The following is a 23,160-nucleotide window of genomic DNA, read 5'->3' as shown; positions in this document are numbered from 1 at the left end:
GATAAACTTTAAAAACATTACATTTTTTTAAATATATTTTTCTTGAAGTATAGTCAGTTTACACTGTTGTGTCAATGTCTGATGTATGGCACCATATTTCAGTCATAGGAACATTCATATATTCGTTACCATATTCTCTTTCACTATCGGTTACTACAGGATATTGAATATAGTTCCCTGTGCTATACAGTATAAACGTACTTATCTAAAAACATTATGTTAAGTGAAGGAAGCCAGTTAAAACGTATCATCATTATATGATTCCATTTATATGCAGTGTTCCAAATAGGCAAATCCACAGAGATGGAAGGATTAGTGATTGCCAGGTGCACAGAAGGGTAGTGGGTGACGGCTAATGGATACAGGATTTCTTTGGGAATTAAAAAAATCTTCTAAACTTAGGTGGTAGAGATTGTTGCCCAGTTTTGTGAATATACAAAAAAAACATTGAAATATACTCTTTAAAAGGAAGAATTTTATGATATGTGAATTACATCTCAATAAAGATGTTTAAAAAAAAGGATGAATGTAGCACTGATGAGGTCATACCTAGCTGAGGTGGTAAGTTCATGTTGGCAGGGGAGAGAAGGGGCTTATTTGCCTCCTCTGAAACCCTAAAACAGGTGGTAGAAATTTGGGACAGAACAGAAAGGGATAATTTTGAAGTAGGGCATAATTGCAGAGTATAGCAGGCTAGCTTGGACAGATAAGCTTCTCCCGTTTGCTAAAGGGTTTTGTACCCTGCATTGGGGTACATGGTCATCTTGACAGGAGAGAGGAGAGATGTGGGGACAGATTCAGGGCATGTTTGGGACTAGCTACCTAAAATGTTTGCCTCTCGTTGACCCCATGACCCCTGCCTCCCTTGTCCAAAAACTAATGGAAATTCTGCTCCTCTTATATGATACCCTTATTCATTAGTATCTCTCCTTGACCCCTCTCCCACGAACATATTAAAGGTTTAAGGTAATTTTTAGTCCTGATCCAGTACCTTCACTTTACAAGTGCTATTCGTGTTAGAGATAAGACCAGAATTCAAGCCAGCTGATTTTGCACATGATCATCCTTTTGTCTGGAACAGCCCCACCCCCTACCTCCACCTCCTTCACCGAGTTCATTCCTCTACATCCTTCAGTTTTCTGCACAAACTCACCTTCCTCAGGGGAACAAACTTTGTCCCCTAAGCCTAGGTCAGGACTCTCTGCCATTGTTCTCACAACTTCCTTTACTTTTCCATATGAGTACGCCTGCATGGCTTGTCTTTCATTGTATTTCCAGCCTCTAGCACAGTGCCTGGCACATAGCAGGCATTATAATGATTGATTCAATGAATGACTACATGAATCCTGCCCTTCTTATCATACTGACTCTTCCTACTGTACCAGTCAACGTTTGTCTAATTCATCCTTCAGTTTCCCCCCTGTGGTAAAGAGTATCTCTCCCTCTGACCTGCTGGAAAAGGAAAATCACATGGTTGGTGTAGTGAGACAGCATGTCACCAATGAAACGACAGTGAAGCTCGGCTCCCTCATTACCGAGTGTGCCTTAGGTCCCCTGGCCTTGCTGCTTTTCAGAGGATGAAATCAGAAAAGACTTATATTACTTGATCATTTATACTGCAACCATAGAAACCTAGGATGTGCTGAAATTGAAAAGGGAGTAGAGAAGAGGTACTAAAAGCATTAAATGCATGAAAATTAGAACTAAGCAGGAGATAAACAACAAGATCCTACTTTACAGCACAGGAAACTATACTCCATACTTTGTAATAGCTTATAATGAAAAAGAATATGAAAAGGAGTGTATAAGGAAAAGGAATCACTCTGCTGTACAGCGGAAATTAACACAACATTGTAAATTGGCTATACTTCAAAAAAAAAAAAAAAGAAACTAAGCAAGAGAATTAATTGAGCTGGGCTGAGTAAATCTGGGGGAAGAAGGCTGATGAATCAGTTAGGGTCATTATTGGAGACAGAAGATGTGGGAGAGGAACAGATCAGAGGCCAGGAGTCCTCTTGTGAATCCAGGTGCTTTCACTCAAGAGCTGTGTGACCTTAACCAAGCCAGCCTCTTTATCTATCCATGGATCTGGTATCTTCCAGGATTATTACGAGGACAAAAAAATGCGCATAAGATTACACTATCTGCTACAAAAAAGCACTTTACAAACCCAGGGTAATATTATTACTGAGATGAAGAGGAGAGAGATGACTGAGATAACTAGTTTTCTATTTCCAGAGCATAGACCAAAACTAAATTGATTCCAAATTCCCCTTGAATTTTTTATGACGTATCCTGTTTCTGTCGTAATTATTAGGTAATTTGGTACTCTGTAGCCCATTGAGGACCATATATTTTCATAGACAACCAGAGTGTGGGATGAACCTCCAAGATGCTACACAAAATATAGTCTGACTTCAGTCTCTTCCAGCAACTCTAGTTTGTTTGATGAGGATAGTTAATTGCTCTTTAGCATTTCATTTGAATGAGACTCACAGATCTGTTTAGGAGGAAAACTGCTGATCAATTACAATTGCCCCTGTTGTCATGGAAACGAGCTGCAATTGGACTATAATTATATTTCCTTATTCGTGAAGTGAATCCCTAATCATTGCCATGGTAATTACCCAATATCTATGGTCCCAAATTACATGGTGCTTGTCCAGAAAAGACAAAGAAGAAGGAGTAGGAGGGCTGGCCTGAGACGTGTGTTAACTGTGCAGCTGCAGAGAACCTTCTCCTTTTTGGGGGGGGGGGGGAACTTCCCCTTTGTAGGCTCCTACTCCAAGGTTAGATGATGTCAGTGGGTCTTAGATGTGCCCAGAGTTTATAGTAGTGGCTAGAAGGCTGTATCAGGTAGGGTGATTTCGGCTGTAACAGAAAACCAACTAGTCTAATCTTCAACAGTAATGAAATATATTATCTGATTCCTGATAGTCTGGAAGACTTTCCAAGTTCCAAAGTCCATTAATGAAGCAACCCAGCAGCAGCATCAAGATCCAGTCTGATTCCTTTTTCTCTCTGGCATTTTCAGGGAGTAAGCTCTTGTCCTCAGGCTTCTTTTCTCATAGCCCCAAGATGGCTGCCACAGTTCCAGGTGTCACATGCAGATGACAAAGGCCAGGGACAGAAGGGGGATGATCCTTGTCTTGTGTCATGTTTTATGAATGGGGAGAATTCCCATTCCCAGAAACATCTCCCCCAGCAAACTCTTCCTCCCTTTTCATTGTTCCTTTCACACAAGACCCCACTGCAAACAGTAGTTCCAGACAACAGAACTGAAAATGGAGATGGCTCTATTTGACTCCTCCCTACTCTCCTTAGCACTGAGTGCACAGTGGGAGAGGGGTGGAATAGCAAGACTACAGGGCTAACTTAGTTTGCTTTGCTTTCCTGCTCACCTTCTCTCTCTGCTGTCACCTCCTAGTGCCTAAGCACTAGGCCGTAGGCCCATCGTGCACCCTCTATCCAATCTTCTGCAGAAAACCATGGGCACAGGGCACTGGACCTGGGCTTGGACATCCTAGTAGCATGGGGCATGGCACCCTTCGCTCTCAGGCAGCAGCACGTGCCACCAAGAAAGAAAGGCAGCCTCTTGGAGGAGAAGTAGAATCAACACCAGAGAGTCTTCAAATGAGCTGTCCATCCAGATGGGCTCAGTGGGAAAGGAGAATTAAAAGGAAATCCAAAAGCATAGTGCAGTGGCTGTTTTGGTAATTTAGGGGCTAGCATCTAGTTCCTCTTCTCAGGAGCACCCACATTTCCTTCCAGGGAATCAACTTTACCTCCCTCTTTGCACTTCTGACAGGACCTAGTGTCTGCTTCCTATCACAGACGCCAAAAGGACCAGGTCTTGTTCTTTTAATTGAAGTATAGTCAGTTACAATGTGTCGATTTCTGGTTTACAGCATAATGTTTCAGTCATGCGTATACATACAGATGTTCATTTTCGTATTCTTTTTCATTATAGATTATTACAGAATACTGAATATAGTTCCCTGTGCTATACAGAAGAAATTTGGTTTCCTGTCTATTTTATATATAGTAGTTAATATTTGTGAACCTCCAACTCCTGGTTTGTCCCGTCCCACTCCCTTTCCCCGGGTAACCATAAGTTTGTGTACTGTGCTAAAGGGCCAGATCTTCTACTTGCCCTCCCACTGCAGCCTGGCATGAGCTGGGCCCATCAGTCTTTGTCTCCTAGGGCTTTGACTTGGCAGGTGGGTCCAGGAGGTAAGGACGCATGACAGGAGCAGCCTGTAACTGGCCTTTTCCCACAGCGTGACAGCTGCTGCAGTTCCTGATGCCTAGAGCAGCAGAGCTCTCTACGCCTGTCTTTCTGCGAGCCTTGACACTAGCTTTTGTTGTTCTTCGAACCCTTGTTGTCGAACCCAAGTTCGTGTGCCCAGTGCACAGTGAGGCCAAACAAACCCAAATGTCTTGAATTTGGAGCAGGGAAAGGTTTATTGCAGGGCAGGGCCAAGCAAGGAGAACGGTGTGGCTCATGCTCTGAAGACCCAAACTCCCCGATGGATTTCAGGGAAGCATTTTTAAAGGCAAGGTGAGGGAGGAGAGTTGCAGGGTGTGTGATCAGCTCATGCACAATTCTCTGATTGGTTGATGGTGAGGTAACAGAGCGGTGTCACAGGGGTTAACAATATCTATCTTCAGGCTCCAGTAGGTCTGGGGGCTGCATGCTCATGGCCATCAAGTAGTTAATGTCTTCCATTTGGTGGGGGTTTAGCATCTGTAAAACAACTCAGGAAATGTGCACTAGATACTGTTATCTGGGTACTTCAGGGAGGAACCAAAGATTCTGTGACTGCATATGGCTGACTGACTGTTTAAATTCTTACAGTTCTCCTGGCCCAACTATTTTTGTCACTACGTATTCACACCCTTTCAACAATTCTTGAGCCAGGCTTTTGTGACTCAGGGGAGGCCTGGGAGACTCCAGCTTTTCTGGAGGCAGGAAGAGGACATGGGGGGAAGGGTCTGTGCCAGGAAGGCCGCGGATGGTCCTGCTTGGTTACACCTTCACTCTTCTCCCAGGAGATGTTCTTTCGGTTGAGTGAGACAAAGTTAGTGCCTGTTGCTTGCAGCTAAGAACTATAATTGACATGGAGTGAAACCTGGAAAACTTGATGAGAGAGAAGGTATGAAATCGCAGGTGGGAAACAAAACCTGGCGCAGTTCCCTGTTTTGAGTTGAAAAGGAGGCCTAGACGTGACTTTAAAGGTGCTGAACATCCTGACTTGCTCACCCTTTGGCTTCTCAGAACTTTCCACCATGGCCTCCTATGTAGGCCTGCCCTCCCTGAGAAATACCCACCATCTGAAAATACTCCCCTCCTCCCATCAGTATGTTTGCATCTGCAGTGTGCTTTCCTCTCCCTCAGTAACTTCTTTATGGGAAACTCATCTGATAAACGAACTACCCTACAGCATTAATCCTTTACTCATCCACTGAGAAAATTCACTCACAAACTTTATTTTGTAAAGCCCTGTGGGAGAAACAAAGATCCTAGATGTGACCGCTGCCCTCATGCAGTTCCCAGTACTGTGGTGGAGGCAAGGTGAGACCATTATCATTACCGGAATCATGTCTGTGTAGCACTTCATATTATGCAAAGGACTTCTACGTTCCCTCTCATTTAAGGCATGATTATAATAACCATAACATAAACATGTAAGTAACGAGATACATGCATAGGGCTTTCAAACGGGAAAAAAGACCCACTTCTTCCAAGGAAGCAGGAAAGGCTGTGTGGGGGTGAGAAGATGTGAGCTGGACCTTGAAGGATGAATAGGAGCTGAACTGAGAAATTGGCCTTGGGCAGTCAGTCCATGGAGAGGAAGAGCCTGTGCAGCGAAGAGCCCAGAGAGGAGATGTGGGGAACTGAGTGGTTGGGTTGACCTTGCAGGGTGTTTGAAGTAGGGTAGCATTTGATGATAATGGCTAACACTTATGTAAGCACTTACATCATTTTAAGTTTTTTGCATACGGTAACTCATCTAATCCTATCAGAAGCTCCGTGAGGTAGGTCCTGTTCTCATCCTCATCTACAGATAAGGAAACTGAGGCACATGGAGGTTTAGTGACGCCTGAGGCCACACAGCTGGTAAGTAGTGGAAGCAGGTTTCAGAGGCAGGCGCACTGGCTTGAGTCGGAGCACTAAATCCCTCCACTACATGACTCCATTTCATGGAGCCAGGGTGGTTTAGGGTCCTTAAATGCCAACGTGAAGAGCCTCAAATGCCAAGCCATCACTGTAGCTTCATCTGGGAGGATTTTGGCAAAAAGGAACCACTGGAGGTTTCTGAGCTGGCAGATTAACTGCTTGAAGATTATGGTAGGGTTTGCAGGGAAGTGGAGTTGAAGAGGACTCTGGTTGGAGACGATTTGCAGATGTCAATGATAATACCGAAATAAGCAGAGGATCCGCCGAGGGCAGTTGAAGGGCCAATGAGTGTCTTACTGTCACTGTCCCCTGGCTGCAGTTCTGTCTTGATCCGGTCTTTCTCTTCACCTCCCTGGGGCCTCACCTTCTTTGTCTGAAAGGATTCTAGTTGTGGCCTCCGTGATCAGAGTCAGCAGTGACTGCTGGCTGTGTGAGGACTGCCATCTGTCGGAGCTGACGCTGCCCTGGGTTAGTGCCTAGCTCTTTTACTGCTGGCTTCCTTCCCAGACCCGTTTGAGGTGTGGTGAGCAGCTCTCTGGGCCTCCAGGCGCCGTCGTGGAGGAGTGTGTCAGGAAGAACCGAGTGCAGGCTTAAAATGGGTCCAGGAGCTCAGGATTCCAGGTCCAGGATTTGCACAGATTTGATTTCTGTGTTAATTTTGAAGGATATCTGCATGTGAAAGGACGGTTGCTGTTACTCATTAAAGACTTTTGCCCTCTTCCTTTCCTCTAACCTGGAGCTGACCTCACTTACAAAATATTATAGCACATAGCGTGAGGGATGAGAGGAGCAAAGAAATACGAAAGATTGTGGTTTTGTGGGAAACACCTGATGAGTTTGATGTTGTCCGTGTTGAGTTTGCAGAGACAGTGGGAATAGCCAGGTAGCAGGGTCCATTGTGTAGCCGGAGACCCGTGGGTAGAAGAGAGGGTCATAGTGGAATTAGATAGACAGCTATTAAAAGTGATTGTTACAGCCCAGAAGGTAGTAGACTCAGGCTCTCCTACCCTCTCTGCCTTTAGAAGGATAACCGGAGGAGTCAGTGAAGAGTTGAGAGGACGAAAAGCTGGTTTCCATGGGCTGACTCAATGCCTCTGATTAGATGTTTGGAATCCAAACCTCTCTGCCAGTAACTATATTACCAGTGACAACAACAACAACAAAGCCAGGACAGAAATATGGAAATGAGACTTACGACATGTCAGCTGTGCCTCTGTCTGTCCATAAGACCCCAGTCATTTCTGCTCTTTGGACGTCCAAGTCCAAACGGACCATTTTTCTGACATCTATAAGTCATGGCTCTGTGGGTCTTCTCTAAGCTCAGAGCCCAGTGTTCTCCTAAATTTCCCAAATGGGCCTCTCTTCATTCCTTCCAGAGTTTGCTTTTTCCTACATGTGCTTTGTTTTTAACTTCAGATCTTGTTTAAATTAAAATGACTGCAAGTGACTGTATTGACGATCCTTCAGTTAAAAATCTGGGGGATTTTAGAGGTCTTCTATTCATCTCACAGCCAAGCATCACAAGAGAAAGTTCCCCCATAGCTAGTCCTGTGTCTTCCGTGAGCAGATATTCCAGGGGGAGCGTTGGATCATTGAGGCTCAGTGGCCCCTCCCCTCTTGGCTCATTCCTAATGAACAGAAGGCGGACGGGGATTGGCCTGTTTCACAGCCAGTTGTAAAAGGTCTTTAAATGTCAAGAATAAAAAAGTCCAGATGAACTCTGCTAAGGTGCAGTTTGTGGTAAATTGCCCCTTCACCTCCCAATCTTGTAATTCGTAGTTCCCAGCTGGTTAAGGACAATGGTCCCACCAAGCTCTTTGTTCCTTAGAACATAGTTTCAAGCTGAGATCTCCACAGGTGGGCTATTCAGTTTCCATTCCAGCCCTGACTTAAAATCTGGAACGTTGGGTGCAGGTCAAGGGATCAAAAAGGCTCAGGGCGGCTGCCAAGAGGAGGAGAAGGCAGCTGAGCTGTAGGCAATCTCAGAGCAATGCTGGGCAATGTTCTTACCCCCTCTTTGTCTCAGCTTCCTCTTCAGAGAAAAGGAAATCATCTATATGGCAGAGTTGTTTGGAGCCGAAGTTGGTAACCATGATCACCAAAGATTTAAAGTTACGCAAATTACCAAGCATGTAATGTTAACTTGCATTACAGAAACAATTATTTCAAAGAGTGTTCATTCATGAAACTAATAAACAATGACCATTCTCCTCCAGTGTTTCTTCTCAGAGCTTTAAAGTGGGACGAAGCCCAATATAAGAAGAAAAAGGTACAAATATTTTTCATCACTTTGAAAAGTAATCCTCTTAAGAGCAACGGCCATATCAATAAGTAGTTTCTGACATGGGTAGAAACTTAATAAATATCAAAAAGTTATTTAGTTACTTTCACTTCTGGCTGTGATGAAGCAAACCACGGCTCCCACCAAGAACAACTAGAAATACATATAGAATGGTAAAACAAAGACATTTGTCTGAAGGTGTCAGGTTGCTGCTAAGGCACCAGACTGAAGCAGTGAAACCTTGGAGAAAAGGGAAGCCCCATGGAGTTGAGCCCAGCTTCCTGCATATTGCTTCTCTCCTGTGGGCATTAGTTTTCTCCTGGGTGCAGGTCAAGGGATCAAAAAGGTGCAGGGTGGCTGCCAAGAGGAGGAGAAGGCAGCAGAGCTGTAGGCAATCTCAGGGGGCTGGGAACACAAAGATTAGAGTCCGAGACAGCCAGGACTTGAGGGACTAAATTCCCCAGGAGAAGAAAAGCTCAGAAGAATGAACCTAAATCTGGGCAGCAGTTTTCATTTTAAGGCACCTGTTGATAAAGCTGCACAAGGATAGCGGCTGAAAAATCAAGGCAGAGTTTTTGGCAGCCTGTGGTGATGGAGAGACAGAAATTGGAGAATGAGACCCACCAAGGAGAAGGGGCTTAGGAAGTAACCTGGTTCTTAGTTGAGACTCCAGGAGGCCTGTCCCCTAGAAGTGGGACAAAGCAGAGGTAGTCTGAACCTTACAAAGATTGCTGACCAGCCATGATTAGCTTGGTCCCTCATGGGATTGAGGTGAACTGCTCCTTTGCTGCCTGTGAGAGAAGCCAGCAGATCCTCTCTAGAAGGAGAAAACCTACCCTCTACAATTTTTCAGGCATTATGTGTAGAATTCAATTAAAAAAAAAATTACCAGGCAGTTAAGAAACAGACTATGGAGAAAACATGATAATAGACCCTATGAGGACTAAGATATTGCAGTTTCAGACAGAGCCTTTTAAAATTGTGATTCATATATTCAACAAAATAGTTGACAAGATGGAGAATTTCACTAGAGAACTGGAATCTATTAAAAAAATCAGATGGAGTGGGAGAGGGTGTAGCTCAATGGTAGAGCACATGCTTAGCATGCACAAGGTCCTGGGTTCAATCCCCAGTGCCTCCATTTAAAAAATGAATAAATAAATGAACCTAATTACACCCCCCCAAAAAAAAAGTAGAAATGAAAAGAATCTAATGGAAATTCTAAATCTGAAAAATGCTACTGATAGTAGGAACTCAGTAGGTAATTTTTAACAGCAAACTGGACTAAAGATTAATGAGCTGAAAGAGGTAGGTCAGTAGGAAAATCTAGACTGAATCATATTGGGTGAAAAGAATGACAGATACAGAAAAGAGCATGAAAGACATGTGGCTCATGTGGAAAAGTTCAAACACTGGAGACTCGGGGGGAGTAGAGGAAAAATAGGGCAGAAGCAGTATTTGAAGAAAGAATGGCTGAGAATTTTTCCAAATTGTTGAAAGATACCAAGCCACAAGTTTAAGGGACATTATGTACCACAAGCTAGATGAATTCACATCTAGCCACAATAGAGTAAAACTCAGAAAACCAAAGAAAAATCTTAAAATCAGCTATAAATAAGACACTGTGTGTCTTTTCAAAGAAGCAGTAATATAGTGCATTGGCAAAAACTCTATAGCTCATGTCATAACTTAAGGTAAAATCTTGAATGCTTTTCTGCTCAATTAGGAAACATGACAAAGTCTATCATCACCACTTGTATGTAAGTTTGTGTGAAGATCCTAGATAATGCAGTATGGCAGAAACAGAGAGAGGGAGGGAGGGAGGGAAAAGTAACATTGAAAATGAAAAAATTAAACTGTCTTTTGCCATAGACAACCTGATTGTATACACAGAAAATCCAAAAGACACAACAATCATATTATGATTAATTAATAAATTTAGCCTAGTTATAAGATCAATAATAAAAAACCAAGTGACATTTTAATATTCTACCAAAAAACAATTAAAAAATAAAAATTTTAACTTATACCGTTTATAGTAGATTCAGAAACATCAAATATGTGTAAGATTTCTACACAGAAAACTACAGAACAATATTGAGAGAAAGTAAAGAGGATCTAAGTAAACGAAGGGATATCCAATGTTCATGGATTAAAAAATTGACTTGTAAAGATGTCAGTTATCCCAAAATTTATATATGGATCTAATGCCATCACAGAAGTAGTCCTAGGAGTGTGTTAGAGAATGTGTGTGTGTAAGTTTATGTAGAAATGCAGAGACAAGAATAGCCATCTGGGAAAAAAAAAAAAAAGCTGGGGAATATAAACTGCTATATATCAAGACTCATTAAAAATCGATGGTAACTAAGACAGTGCGGGATTATTGCTGTGAAAACAGACAGACCCATGGAACACAGGCCAGAAACGGATTCACACGTACACAGTCACTTAATTTATGGCAGGTGACTCACCATCTTCAAGCCTTAGTTTCCTCATCTATAAATAGGTTTAATGAGAGTGCCTACCACATAAGGTTTAAATATTATCTATCAAAAGGATTCTGGTGTGTATTAAAGAAGCTAGCACATATGCAGGGGACATAGCAAGTGCTCAGTAAAATTTAGCCAGTTTTAGTACTTCCACTGTGACTACCACTATTATTACAATTATTACTACCACTATTCCTACTCTTCATTTTCTCTATTTTTCAATATGACCATCTAGAAGTGGGGACATCAAATCCTGGCTGGCAACAAGGAACATCTGGGGCAACGCAGTGAGCAGGAGAGTGTCCGTTCTTAGCCTTCCTGGAAAAAGAATGAGAACAGGAGTTAAACTTCATGATTCAGTCAAAAGATTGACTTAGAAACTATAAGAGAGCTTGGCCTAGTGCTGGTGTATCGTGTACATGCAACTGTGAGACATTAGTCAATGCTTGTTAAGCATCTGACATGGACTTGTGCATGTGTGTGTCTGTAAGAACAGCTGAGAGCCTGTGTGTGTATATAAACCATTTATAAAAACGCTTTCTAGAAAATGACACGTTACCTCTTCTTTCATCTGAATCATAGCCTAGGGATCTTAGAAAAAAGTTTAGACGGGGTATTAAAAGGTCTGATTCCATTACTTTGAATGAAAAGTTTATCTCATAGCATCTTTAGGTGAACTTGGAAGTTCATTTTGTAGCATAGGTCACAAAGTCTCTGAGGACAGGGAGATCGTGACATGTCTCATTTCCTTTCACATTCACATTCATATCCTAAAACAAAGCCTCATACTTCATCAAGTGGGTTGCTGCTGCACAGTGAAGGCTTACCCATCATTCCAGCTATTTAGCATCTCCAGCGCTCCCATATTGCAGCCCACGGGGCACTAGCATCCTGTCTTCCTCTCCCACTGATCCGCCCAAACTCCATCTCACTCATGGGAAGGAATACTGGAGCCCTTCCACCACTCTGAAACACGGCAGCTGCCTGGCATGAGACTGTATTCAGTAGATCTGAATTCAGTTTCTCCCACGGCCACTTGTACGTGGGTGACTTTAAATAAGGTTATTTACCCCCTGAGTTTTATTCGCAGCAAGTTTTGGTGATGAGATAATGAAAGTAAAACTTTCCGCATGGTGTTGTCACCAGAGTAAGAGCAGGTGGTGGTGATGATGGTGATGATGACGATGATGATGATGATGATGATGATTACCAAAGATCACACAGCCAGGAGGCTCACATCCAAGCATTTGCTTCTAAACCTCATGTGCTTTGTTACCATGCTGCTTGTTATTTGGCAAATTTGATGATATGATTTGGTACTGAGTCTCCCCAGGTAGGTCTGGACCTGGTTGGGACCCTGCCCACTGTCTTTCTGTAGTTCAGTTCAGAAGTACCAGCCAGAGGCCCCTTTCCCCCAGTGCTGGCTCTTCCTTCCTGCCGTTGGTCACTGATAAAACCTCCAGGTGGGACCGCTTTCTGGGGAGGAGAGAGAGTGAGGTGGGGTACTATCACCCCAGGAGAACTGCCTGTGTGCCTGGCTTCGAGGAGTGTGCCTGGCTTGCCTTACGGAGGGTGTGTGAATCTGCCTGCCCCTGTGTTTTCCTTCCCAGAGATAACTTAATTTCCAAGATCAAGTAAGGAACGGCTGGCTTCTGCAGTTCACCCAACCTGTATTCCCAGTCAGGTAGAAGTCCAGACTTCCTTGAAGTCCAGCCCTTCAACTGAAAAATGTTTATTGCTGGATACATACCACCAAAAGCTGCTCAGTGCATGAAGCCCATCGGAATCTTCCTAACACACATTTCTCCCCCTTTCTCTGAATTTCTAAAGAGTCTCGACAGAGAGACTATTCCCATAGTCCTGGTCAGCAATTCGAGTCCTTGTCAAGTCCTTATTTGAGATGCATGTATCTTTCTTCCAATTTGATTGCAATCTGAAAGAAGCTCTTACCTCTTACTTCTAGATCTGCATGTTACTTAAAAAGTACTGGCTGGAAGACTTACGAGAGTAAAGCTGATAGTGACAGCCCATCAGGAGAAAGGCCCCTGCAGTTAAAATTCCTGTAGCAATCTTTGAGTTCTCCCAGTGAGTGGCTCTGAAACATTGTTGTGTTGGAGACATGCTCCCTTATTCCTGTGGGACCCTTCTGTCTACCCAGCTCCTTGGCTGACCCCTATCAGAAAAGGACCCCATTGCTGGAAGTGCTTTCTGAATGAGACAGTGCATGTGGGTGGAGTCCCCTAAATCAGGAGGAGCAAGAAACTGAATTGCCAGAAGGAATCTTATCATCCTAATAAAATGAAGCACATGATTTGCATTCCAGGTCCTTCAACTATTCTTTGGGAACCCGGGCGTTTTCCCATGACAGTATTTTTATCCCTGATGGGGGAGCAGAAAGTGAGCAGACAGTTCAAGCAATGTCACAGGACAACATCCTGGGCAAAGTCAAAACTCTTCAGGTAAGACAGCTTGAGATTGAAGGTCTGAGCCATAGGAAGGGGCCCAGCTACGGAGGGAAGTGGGAAAAGTTCCGAACTTGGCCTTGAGTAATGGACTGGGAGGTCCAGGGGCAGCTCCTGCTGAGAAAATTTGCTTTCTCAAACCTGACTCAGTTTTCTGGAAGCCTCTCTCTGTCCACCTGTGAGAAGTACACTGTCACCACTGTACCCACCTACGTAACACCCCGTCTCCTTTTCTCCCAAGTTGCTCCCTTGTTTTTAACTGGACTTCATGGGACAAGTACCCACGAGAAGCTGCAGGACTTGGGTGGGAGGAAAGAGCTCCTGACTAAGTGTTGGCCGTGATCCCTGAGCACAGGGTTGACTGTGAGCTGACGGTGCACAGCAGGTGTTCCCTTTCCAAGTCTCCATACTTGAACGGTGGATGGTGAGACACTTTATCATCCTGTTGTGTTTGTAAATCTGGCTCCCCTGGGCAACCCTGTCTCAGAGGGATGTCATGAAGCTCTCTCACCCCCCTCTTGTCCACACTGCAGAGCTGGGAGGTTTTCCTACATGAAATTGACTCAGGTGGTAACTCCTTAATAATGAAAATATAAGAAAATAATTCTTCACTAAATGCAATTGAAATAGTGGGGAATCCAGGAAAAAAGCAAGGGGAGCAAAGACACCTGGAATCTGACTCTTCCAGGTTTGCCTGAATGCTGAGTAGAATCCATTCACCCAACAGAAAGGCCTTCTCTGAGCTGGGGGTGTTTGGAGGCGATCCAAATTATGAATGGGGGGCACTCTGGTTTGCTGGTGTCCATCTGTCTCTGAGTCTCCAACAATGAATGAATAAATGAATGAATGAGCAAAACAAAAAGGATAAAGGGAACAGCTGGTTTGAGCTGCTGACACAATGAAGCACTGAACTCAAAGGAAATTTTCTATTTTCTTGTAATGTTCTTGTTTCTACTGACTATTTGCTGAGTGTTTTGTGATCTGTGTTTGGTTACACATTCCACACACACTCAGCTGAATCTAGCATATGGCCAGCTGGGGAATAGCCAACACCCTGGAACCATACCCGGACTTGCCTTGATCTTTACATCCACTGCACCGCAGCCCCGGGCCAGAGTCCTGCCCTCAGAACTAACCTAGGCACTGCCTTCAAATTTCAGCGTTTCCTAACTAGGGCACTGAGGGCCCATTCTTGGTTCTTGCTGGTTGCATTGCCCCATTTTATAGCTTCAGAAGAAAAAGTAAGCTGTCACCTCTCATTAGTTGGAGAAGAGAGATGGGTGGTGATGGCCAAAGAAAACCTTCACCTCCCCCACTCTTGTTTTTCCCTCTTGAAGTCTTTTGAGTCCTGGGATATTATTCCTAAGAAGTTCTGAACCCTCAAATCATCCCCTTTCTAAGGGGGATGACTTACAGATTTCCATCTCCTAAACAGCTGTATTTTACAAGGGCCTTTCAAGGAGGTCTTTAAAAATTAGATAATGGCCTATTGTCTTAAAACGGTATCTGCTTTGTAACGTCACACCACATGGCCACTGCCACCCCAAGAAATGGATCTGGAGTTGTAAAAAATGGATAATTCTGCAGTAATGAAAATAGAGAAGCTCAGTTAAAATATGTAAATGCCTGTTGTTCGTATTAATGATATAAGGCATAAGTTTAAAGGATCTGATTTCGTAATGAATAAAATGGAAAGCAGCCGACCTCCCTGAAGTGACAATTCTGTTAACACAGGAGGAGAAATATGGGTGAAGCTATCTGAGTGCTAATCGGAGTGCTCTCCTTTGGACAATAACTGCTTGGGTCTGCCTAATTTTGCTTCTGCTGCGTGGATTCACAGCTTCCTTATAGCTCTAGAGTTACATGTTTTTAAACAGTAAAATAAGAGACTTTGCTCTTTGAGGAGGGAAATGGGGACCATTTTTGTAGCAAATGTGATTTTTTTGGAGTGACATAAGATGTAACTGTATCACCCCCAAAAGACTGTGCTTTATTTTTCAGTCGACTAAGCAGTATGTTCCTGGTAAGTCGTAGCAATCGTAGTTAATTTTATTCCCTTGCATGGATGCTTTGCATTTTTCCATGGAAACGTTATGCTGGTATTGATGCTCAGTAAGCAGCAGAGACTCCAGCATGGAATGAGGGTGTCTAGTTACGTCAGAGGCATGTATGTTTTTCACGTCTGAAATTGTCTTTGTGTATGTGTATGTTTATTAAAAAAGAGAGAGAGAGACAGAAGTCATGGATAACACCTATTTGACAGTAAATGTCCTAGCAAGCTGATAAGCCACCACTATTAAGAGATTCTTTTGAAATGCGATTTCTACTGGAATGCCATTAAAAAAAAAAAAAACTTTTACTCTGGCTTAAACTTACTAGCCCTTGGAAAGAACTGCGCCTGTAATGACTGCATTTGGAAAGGTTGCCCCCTAGTGTCCACATGTAGTCGTCTCAGCTAGGACTGTTCTGTGTGGTACCGGTGGTGGTTAGTATCTGTCTCCTGAGTACAGAATGACTGAATACAGCATAAATCAGCCTACACTTTTCTGAATAAAGTGAATCTACCACCTGCCAAAATTTCTGTGGCAAGCAACTGAACCTTTAAAAGAAAAAGTACCTTTTTTCCCCCTGAGTGTAAAAATAATACATGTGCATAGTGAGAACAAATTTGAATATATGGGACAGTTATAGGGACAAAAGCCACAATGGTGTCCTTTTTGAGGACCCTATACATAACAGTTAGTTGTTCTATGGCCAGTGGGGGAAATATAAAGCCCACGCCAGGCCTCCGCCACCATCTGGCTGTGTGGCCTCAGGGGAAGCCATTTAACTTCTCACCCTCATTTTCCCCATCCGAAAAACAAGTGGATGCATGTGATGGATGATCTGAAGGGCCCCTCCTGTTCTTAAAATCTGCCATCAATAGAAGATCACCATTCACCTGCTATAGCACGAGGTGGCTTTGTAAGCGCTGCATTTCGTTGCATTTGGACCACAATGACCTTGATGTTCCCTGCAGCTGCCCAGAGCATGGATCAGCTCTGGGTGCCTGTTTATTTCAGATCAAACGAGGCTGTGAAGTCTGTGTGTACCTACTGATGATAAAACTCAGAAACGTCACAGTCTAAGCCTGCAGGTGATTTTTAGAATTAGACCACCCCTTTGTGAGAAAGTGCTCAGTCTGTTAGTCCACGGACTGTTTACCTCAGGAGGGAGAACCTCCATCTTCAGCAGCTGCTGTCTCCTGCTGAGCTGGATTTCACTTTAAAATGCCAAAGAGTCTTTCCTTTGAGGATTCTGGCACCTCACGCAGCTGTCAAGGACACAAAGAATAAATACGTGCTCTTGGCCCCTTCTGCACAGAGCCGACGTCTTTAAATCTCTGTGCTTTCGCTTTTTCTTATTCTTTTAAATCCGTTTTAATTATGGGAGGATCCGTAGTTCGCTCAAGAGGACAGCAACTTTATTTTCCCTTGGCTTTGTTCTTACAGAAGTGGTCTGAAGGCTGGCTGTGAAAAATCTGGAGAAATCTAAACTGGCAGTGTGAGAGCTGCAGAATATGATGTGCTTGGAATTTCCACACCAGAGGGAAAAAGCCTCATAAATATGGATGTGCATTCTTGTAACATCATTCTCCAACATTCCATATTCCACCAAAATGGCCCAATTTGAATGAATAAAATACAGCTTTTTGCACGCATTCCACCCTAACAGTAACTCCATTCATAGCCACAAATAACGTGGACTCAGTCTAGGCACAGTGCTTCCACTCTCTCCTCGAGTTCTAATCTCAGTGCGTATAAAGAATCCATGGGTGTCCAAAGAAATATCTATATGTGGAGGGAGTGGTAATAGTTTATTTCTCTGAAAACTTAAGGGCAAGCTCATCTTAACAGTCTGGTTTTCAGTGATTTCTGGTATCACAGTTCTTCTCGTGACAGTGAGTAGTGGGCAGAATAAAAATCACCAAAAAGCCACATTTAGCTTTATATTCAATTCACCCAACACCTGCGATTACCAAATAGGATTTAGCAGTCACCTTTTAGCTGTCAGTAAACCACACAAAGTACCCGACAGCCCTGTCTCCTTTGAGTCAGCTGAAGGAAGCGTTCGGAGCAGGAACCACAAGGTGGGGAACTCGTGCAGGTGCAGAAGCCTTGGCCTTGAGAGCCTGAGCATCAGTCACCATGGCCTTGGACCTTCAGTCCTGCCCGGCCTGTTCCGCTGTCTCGTCCCTGACCACTGCAGGCTGTGTCAGGAAGACAGCCCCTCGTCTGCACAGAGAGGCAGCAGCCCTATCCCGAGATGGAGGCCGTCATTTTAGTGACCTGGGTCCCCCCTCCTCCCGAGCTCCCTAGCCAGCAGCCTGGAGCTGTTTTCTTAAGAGGGATTTGCAATCAGCTGCCTTCTGGAGGTGCACATCGTCATCCTCAAAGGCAACAGCATTGTGTTTCTTTTGCAGGATGAGCAGATCCGTGACGTAAATCACCGCTCTGATATGCACACGTTCTCATTCCCTCTCGCCCTCTCCTCCTTCCTCCTTCCGACCCCCCTCCCCGCCCCCTCCAGCGGTTGCACCTGCCATCCGGGCTGCAGCTCCTCCCTGTGCCTCTTCGCTGCCCCCTGCACCCTCCCCTCAGTTTGCCTCTTTGACCCTCCGCTTCATTTGTTAACATCACTTTCCATTTCCCAGCTTAGTCCCGTGTGCCTTATTTCACCTGTTTTTATTGCATCTAGGTTTCCCCTCATTTTCTCTTTCATTTTCCATTTGTAGTCTTGATAGCCATCCCGTCTTAGGAGTTTATTTCAGTCTGGCCTGTGATTAGATTTTGCCTGTGTGTGTGTGTGTGTGTGTGTGTGTCCTGAGTGTCAGGTTGGACCAACATCAGTACTCTAAAACATGTGCTAATGAAGAAAAATATCAGCATGTTCATTCTTTTTTGTGGTGGTGGCAGAAATCCTAACTAAATGGCCTTAGGGTATTAAGCCAGGTTTTCCTTAGAAGCCCATTAAAGAATTACTCTTTCCATTATAAGTAGAAGAAATACCCTCATCTTAGTCATTCAAGAGCACGGGTAGATGTCAGACCCTGACAACAGGAGGTCTCAGTTTAAGGAAATTCGCAACAATTTTTACCTCTTAGCCAACACGCCTAGAGAAGAGATAACTGGTCAACCAAAGGCTGGGCTGGGAGTTGCAGAAGGAACTCCTGCTCGGACTGTCACTGGGATGCAGGGACTTGTCCCCCTTCTCCTGCCCAGGTCCCCGTCCCTCCCCCACAGGGCAGCAAGTGAGGCGGGCCAGGCTTTGTTACACCTTGTCCTCTTGTCTAACACCATCGGCTGTTCTAACCGTGCCTGCTTACTGATCTGCTTAGAGTAGATACTAACTGCTGCTTCCTGCTAAACTTGTTTTTAGAAGTTGCCCTTCCACAGCCTTCTCCTCCCCAAACCCTTTTAGGTTGCTCAAGCTGTCCTTCACTGGCTGAACTCGGGCCGTGGATGTGTGCTCCCTCCCTGTGGTGCCAGGGGGCCAGGCTCCAGCTGAGATACCAGCAGACCCAATACAAGTCCTTGTCTCTCTGTGCTCCTGACTTGGCATGCCGGGGTGCCGGGGGGCGCGGGGAGGGGAGCCTGGGGCTCGTCTCTTTCATGTCTCTGCAGCCTCACTGCCCACCATGCAAGGCCGAGGGGGAGCTGGGTGAAGGTGGGTGGATTCCATACCCTTGAGTTCAGGGGGAAAAGGGGCATTTCCCTCGAGGGGTTCCTCTGCTGGGGAACTTCAGTAAGGTAGTAAAAATGCTGCTACCCTTTCTCTCTGCCCCAGTAAGACGAAGGAAGTACGATGTGAAATTTATGAGAACCAGTGGAGTACAAGAAAAATAACACCGAATGCTGTTTTTAGAAGACGTAGATTCAAATCCCATTGGGGGCCACTCATTCTTTCCATAAGCTTGGGCCAGTCACCTCTCCCCGCTGGACCTCTGATGTTTTTTGTGAAGTGAGGACACTGGACAATGTGATTGCTAAGGCGTTTTGCAGCTTTGTGGGATTAAATATTAGCCACATTAAAGAGAAATATCAGATCATGTATTCTTTTTTTTTTTTCCTTTGAAACATAAAAAGACTATGAAACCCAAGTACCTCGAACTAGAACAGTGGTTTTCAGCCAGAGGCAGTTTCACCCTCAAGGGGATATTGGACAACGCCTGGAGGCATGTTTGGTTGTCTAGATTGAGGAGAGGTTGCTACTGGCATCTGGTGTCCAGAGGCCAGGGGTGACGCGAAACACCCTATAGCGCACAGGACAGCTCCCCACAGCAAAGAATCATCTGGCCAGAAATGTCAACAGTGCTGAGCCCTGAGGTAGAGAAAGGCAGTAGTTCATATAATACATTCAATTCAGTAGCCTTTCAGACGACCAGGACATCCCTCTTTTTCTTCCAGAGTCATTTGTTTTCTCTACCCATTAAATATTTTATATCTCATGTATCTAGCCCATGAAATACCTTGCCCCTTCATAAGCTATTATGTTTATATATTTTTCCCCAGAGAATTCATTTCCTTTTTAGGTCTGGCTTTCCTCTAATTCTAAATACTATTTACCTTCCTAATTTCTATCCCCTGTGTTTTCTCCTTTCTCCCTAGCCATTCAGTGCTCTCCCACCAGGGATCAGCCCCTCTTTGGCCCTTCCTCCACTTGGCTCCTTCTGGCCCGTAGGTCACAGTAGGTAGCTGCCGCAACGCGAAGGTGACGTCCTAGTGGCAGGACAAGACTGTGCTCACCTTTTTATTTTTATTTTTAGTGGAGGTACTAGGGATTGAACCCAGGACCTCGTGCATGCTAAACAATCACTGTACCACTGAACCATACCCTCTCCTCAAGACTGCTGTCCTCTTTTCTGTGAATTCAGCATCGATCATGGAAAGACTTGCGGACCCTGGGGCCTTCTTCCCCTTGCCAGCAGTACCCACTGTGACCCAGACATGATGTTCAAGCTAGGGGCTGGTGACGGAAGTAGATGAAACATAAGTATTCAAGAGGAGTGTGTCCAGAAGAGGCTGGAGGGTTCCCTTGTCTGTGCAGCCACAAGGGTCTTGATTTCCCCCAGTGGTTCCTGCATTTCATGAAACTATTTTCTATACAGTTTTTGTACCTTTAAAAGACTTTGATATAAATTAATTTATAGGTTAATCAAAAAGTTTTTGTCATACCCGACTTTCGGTTCAGAAATATGGTCTCTCTACCCTCCTGGAAATGTTGGCATCTCCAGGAAAGAGGTGGCTGGATGGAAAAGCTCATGGCTCGAAGGTGGGAAAGAGAAGGAGAAGTTGTTAGACAGGATCGGTCACTGCGGGCGGCATCAGGGTTTGCTGGCGTGTTGTCTAGTCTAGAAACTAGCCCTGTACTGAGTACGCCTCAGGGCCTGCTGGGCATGCTGGGGAGCCAGGTCGTGGTTATTGGGATCCGCTTCACTGCTTCAGAACATCTTTCTTTCGTTTCTCTCCAGCGACAGTTGGGCAAGAACATCAAGTTTGGGCAGCCACCACCCACCGCCATTCCCATGAAGAAGGCAGACAGTGGTGAGGCCCGCTTGGAAGAGGATCCATTCCTGACCAGTCCCATGGAAACTGTGACTCAGCAGGACAGCATCCTCTCTGACCCCGAGAACAAAGTAAGGCTCCTCCAGGGAATGACTCGGATGCTAATAAGCCCGGGAGGATGTTGGGCAGTGGACAGGAGCATCAGTAACCCAAGGTCTGCAGTGAGGGGCGTAAGGGGGAGGGTTCCCGATGAGTAGCCCAGGGCTAGAGGGGCACGTCCTGGGTGAGTGCCTGCCCTGCAGTGGAGCCAGCGTGGAAGAGGGGGAGGCAGGGGAGACGTGCCCTTTCCACACACTCTTCTCACTGTCTTCCTCTTGGGTTAGCCCACCTCTTCTGGGAGCCTTGCCTGGCCTCACCCACAAGCTGTGCTGTCCCCTCTATGCCTTCGCTGTGCATCCTTAGTGCCTCTTACACATTTGTTCTCTATCTACATCTGTGGCCATGGAACTGTTTTCTCCCCATCTCAAAATGTTGAGTTCCTTGAGGACAGACTGGATCTTACACATCTGTCTCCCCAGGATGTAGCTACTGCTTACTTAGGAGCACTGAATAATTACTTGTCAAGTTGGACTAATTTAAAGGGAAATGAGGAAAGAAAGAAGTATGTGCTCAATAAGATAGAACATATCACACAGACCAGCTTGAAGTCTGCTTAGTGTGGAAAGAAATTCACATTGGTCCAGCACCGTCCTCTCTGAATGTGGTCTTTTGACACTTTGGAAGAAACCCAGTGAGCGTATCCTGAAATAAGACTCCGAGCAGCAGAAAGGATGCCCTCAGGCCTCTCTGGGAAAAGGAAGAAAAGCCCTACCAGCAGCTAGATAAACTGTTCTCCCAGTGAGGCTCGGAGCCTTCCGTTCGTAGAGGAAAGCGTTCTCTGTGCTGAACCTACCATGGTGCCTGAGATGATGCTGGGTGTTATTAAAATGTCCCTGGAGGAGGTCATGCTTCTTATCAGCTAATATGTCGTAGGAGTAGTAAGAAAGATAAGCGACTTGTAGAGCAAAGGAAGGAGAAAAAAGGACAGTCTCCCCTGTGGGCCATCTCTGCCTGGGCCGGACCCTGCTGACTCCTGGCGCCCACACATGTGGGTGGTGGGTGGGGTGGCGGGGGAAGCAGGTACGGGGCCCATCTCTCTCCCTGAGTCATCATCACAGAAATGCTCCCTCCAACTCGGGTGCTAGGCAGCAGCGATGGCCACCAGCCTCGATTCAGGGATTTCCTACGGGCCAAAGCAAATGTCTTTCCTGTTACCGAAGACCTAATAAGGGCAGGACACTGTGGCCTGGGGGAGAAGGAGGATCCTTGGTTCAGCAGGCGATACCCCGATACCCTGGCTGTGGGTCCCACAGAGATAAGCAGGATTAGGCCAGGGGCTGCCTCCAGGTAGTTTGCATTCTAATAAGAGGAGAGTCAGACAACAAGCAAGTCAACAAATAAAGACATCGCACGGTTTTGGATTAATAAAAATGCTACATAGGAAGTAAAGCAGGATAACTGAAAAGTGAGTGATGTGGTTGGAGACAGGCTGCTTCCTTAGATAAGGAGGTCAGAACTGCGTAAGCAGATCTGGGGGAGCGGGGGTGAGGGGTGTTCTAGGCTGAAGGAAGAGCAAGTTCATAGGCCCAGAGATGAGGTGGGCTTGTCCTGAAGGAGGAACAGAAAGCAGGCCAGTGTGGACGAGGGCAGGGCTGGGTAGAGCACAATATGGAGGCTGGATTGTGTAGACCACTGGAGAAGGGGTGCATTCTGTTCAAAAAGTAATAGTAATTTTAATCAGGGTAGCAACATAATCTGATTTGTGTTTTCTAAAGATGCAACTAAGTGTGATGTAGAAAATGAATTGAGGTAGAGCATGCTGATGTTAGGGCTCTGGAATGGACCGTGAGACCCTTTTGTAAAAATGGGTGATGCAAGACAGAAGGTGTCGCTGGTGCAGATGACATGAGGTGTGTGTACCCAGGGCAGGCAAGGTGCATGGGGTGTGAATTGTCGCCCTTTTTCTTTTCCTTCCTTCCTTCCGTTCCTTCCTTCCTGGGCTTTCTCGCCTCCTCTGGTCAGCCACCTTCTCAGCCCAGCCCCTGTGTACCATTGAAATGGCCCTCTTTCCTTCTCATGGAGAAAAGGTCTGGCAGATGAAGGG

General features: G+C 45.1%; 1 protein-coding gene across 3 annotated transcripts in view; it reads left to right on the top strand.

Moving 5' to 3' along the window:
* The window catches only part of CRACD (capping protein inhibiting regulator of actin dynamics), a 117,506-nt gene that overhangs the window by 76,537 nt on the left and 17,809 nt on the right, over positions 1–23,160 (top strand). Inside the window, exons 1-3 of one of the 3 annotated variants that reach the window (XM_031434189.2) lie at positions 13,334–13,410; positions 15,415–15,436; positions 20,924–21,088. In XM_031434189.2, coding sequence (XP_031290049.2) covers positions 13,334–13,410; positions 15,415–15,436; positions 20,924–21,088 — 264 coding nt within the window. Of the gene's footprint in view, positions 1–13,274; positions 13,411–15,414; positions 15,437–20,923; positions 21,089–23,160 lie in introns of those variants that run through there. The other 2 variants (XM_064486408.1, XM_031434198.2) reach the window with 2 other exon arrangements.

Source organism: Camelus dromedarius, chromosome 1 (genome assembly GCF_036321535.1).
Source record: "Camelus dromedarius isolate mCamDro1 chromosome 1, mCamDro1.pat, whole genome shotgun sequence".
Classification (NCBI taxonomy): Eukaryota; Metazoa; Chordata; class Mammalia; order Artiodactyla; family Camelidae; genus Camelus; species Camelus dromedarius.
This window is presented reverse-complemented; position numbering and strand designations above follow the sequence as displayed.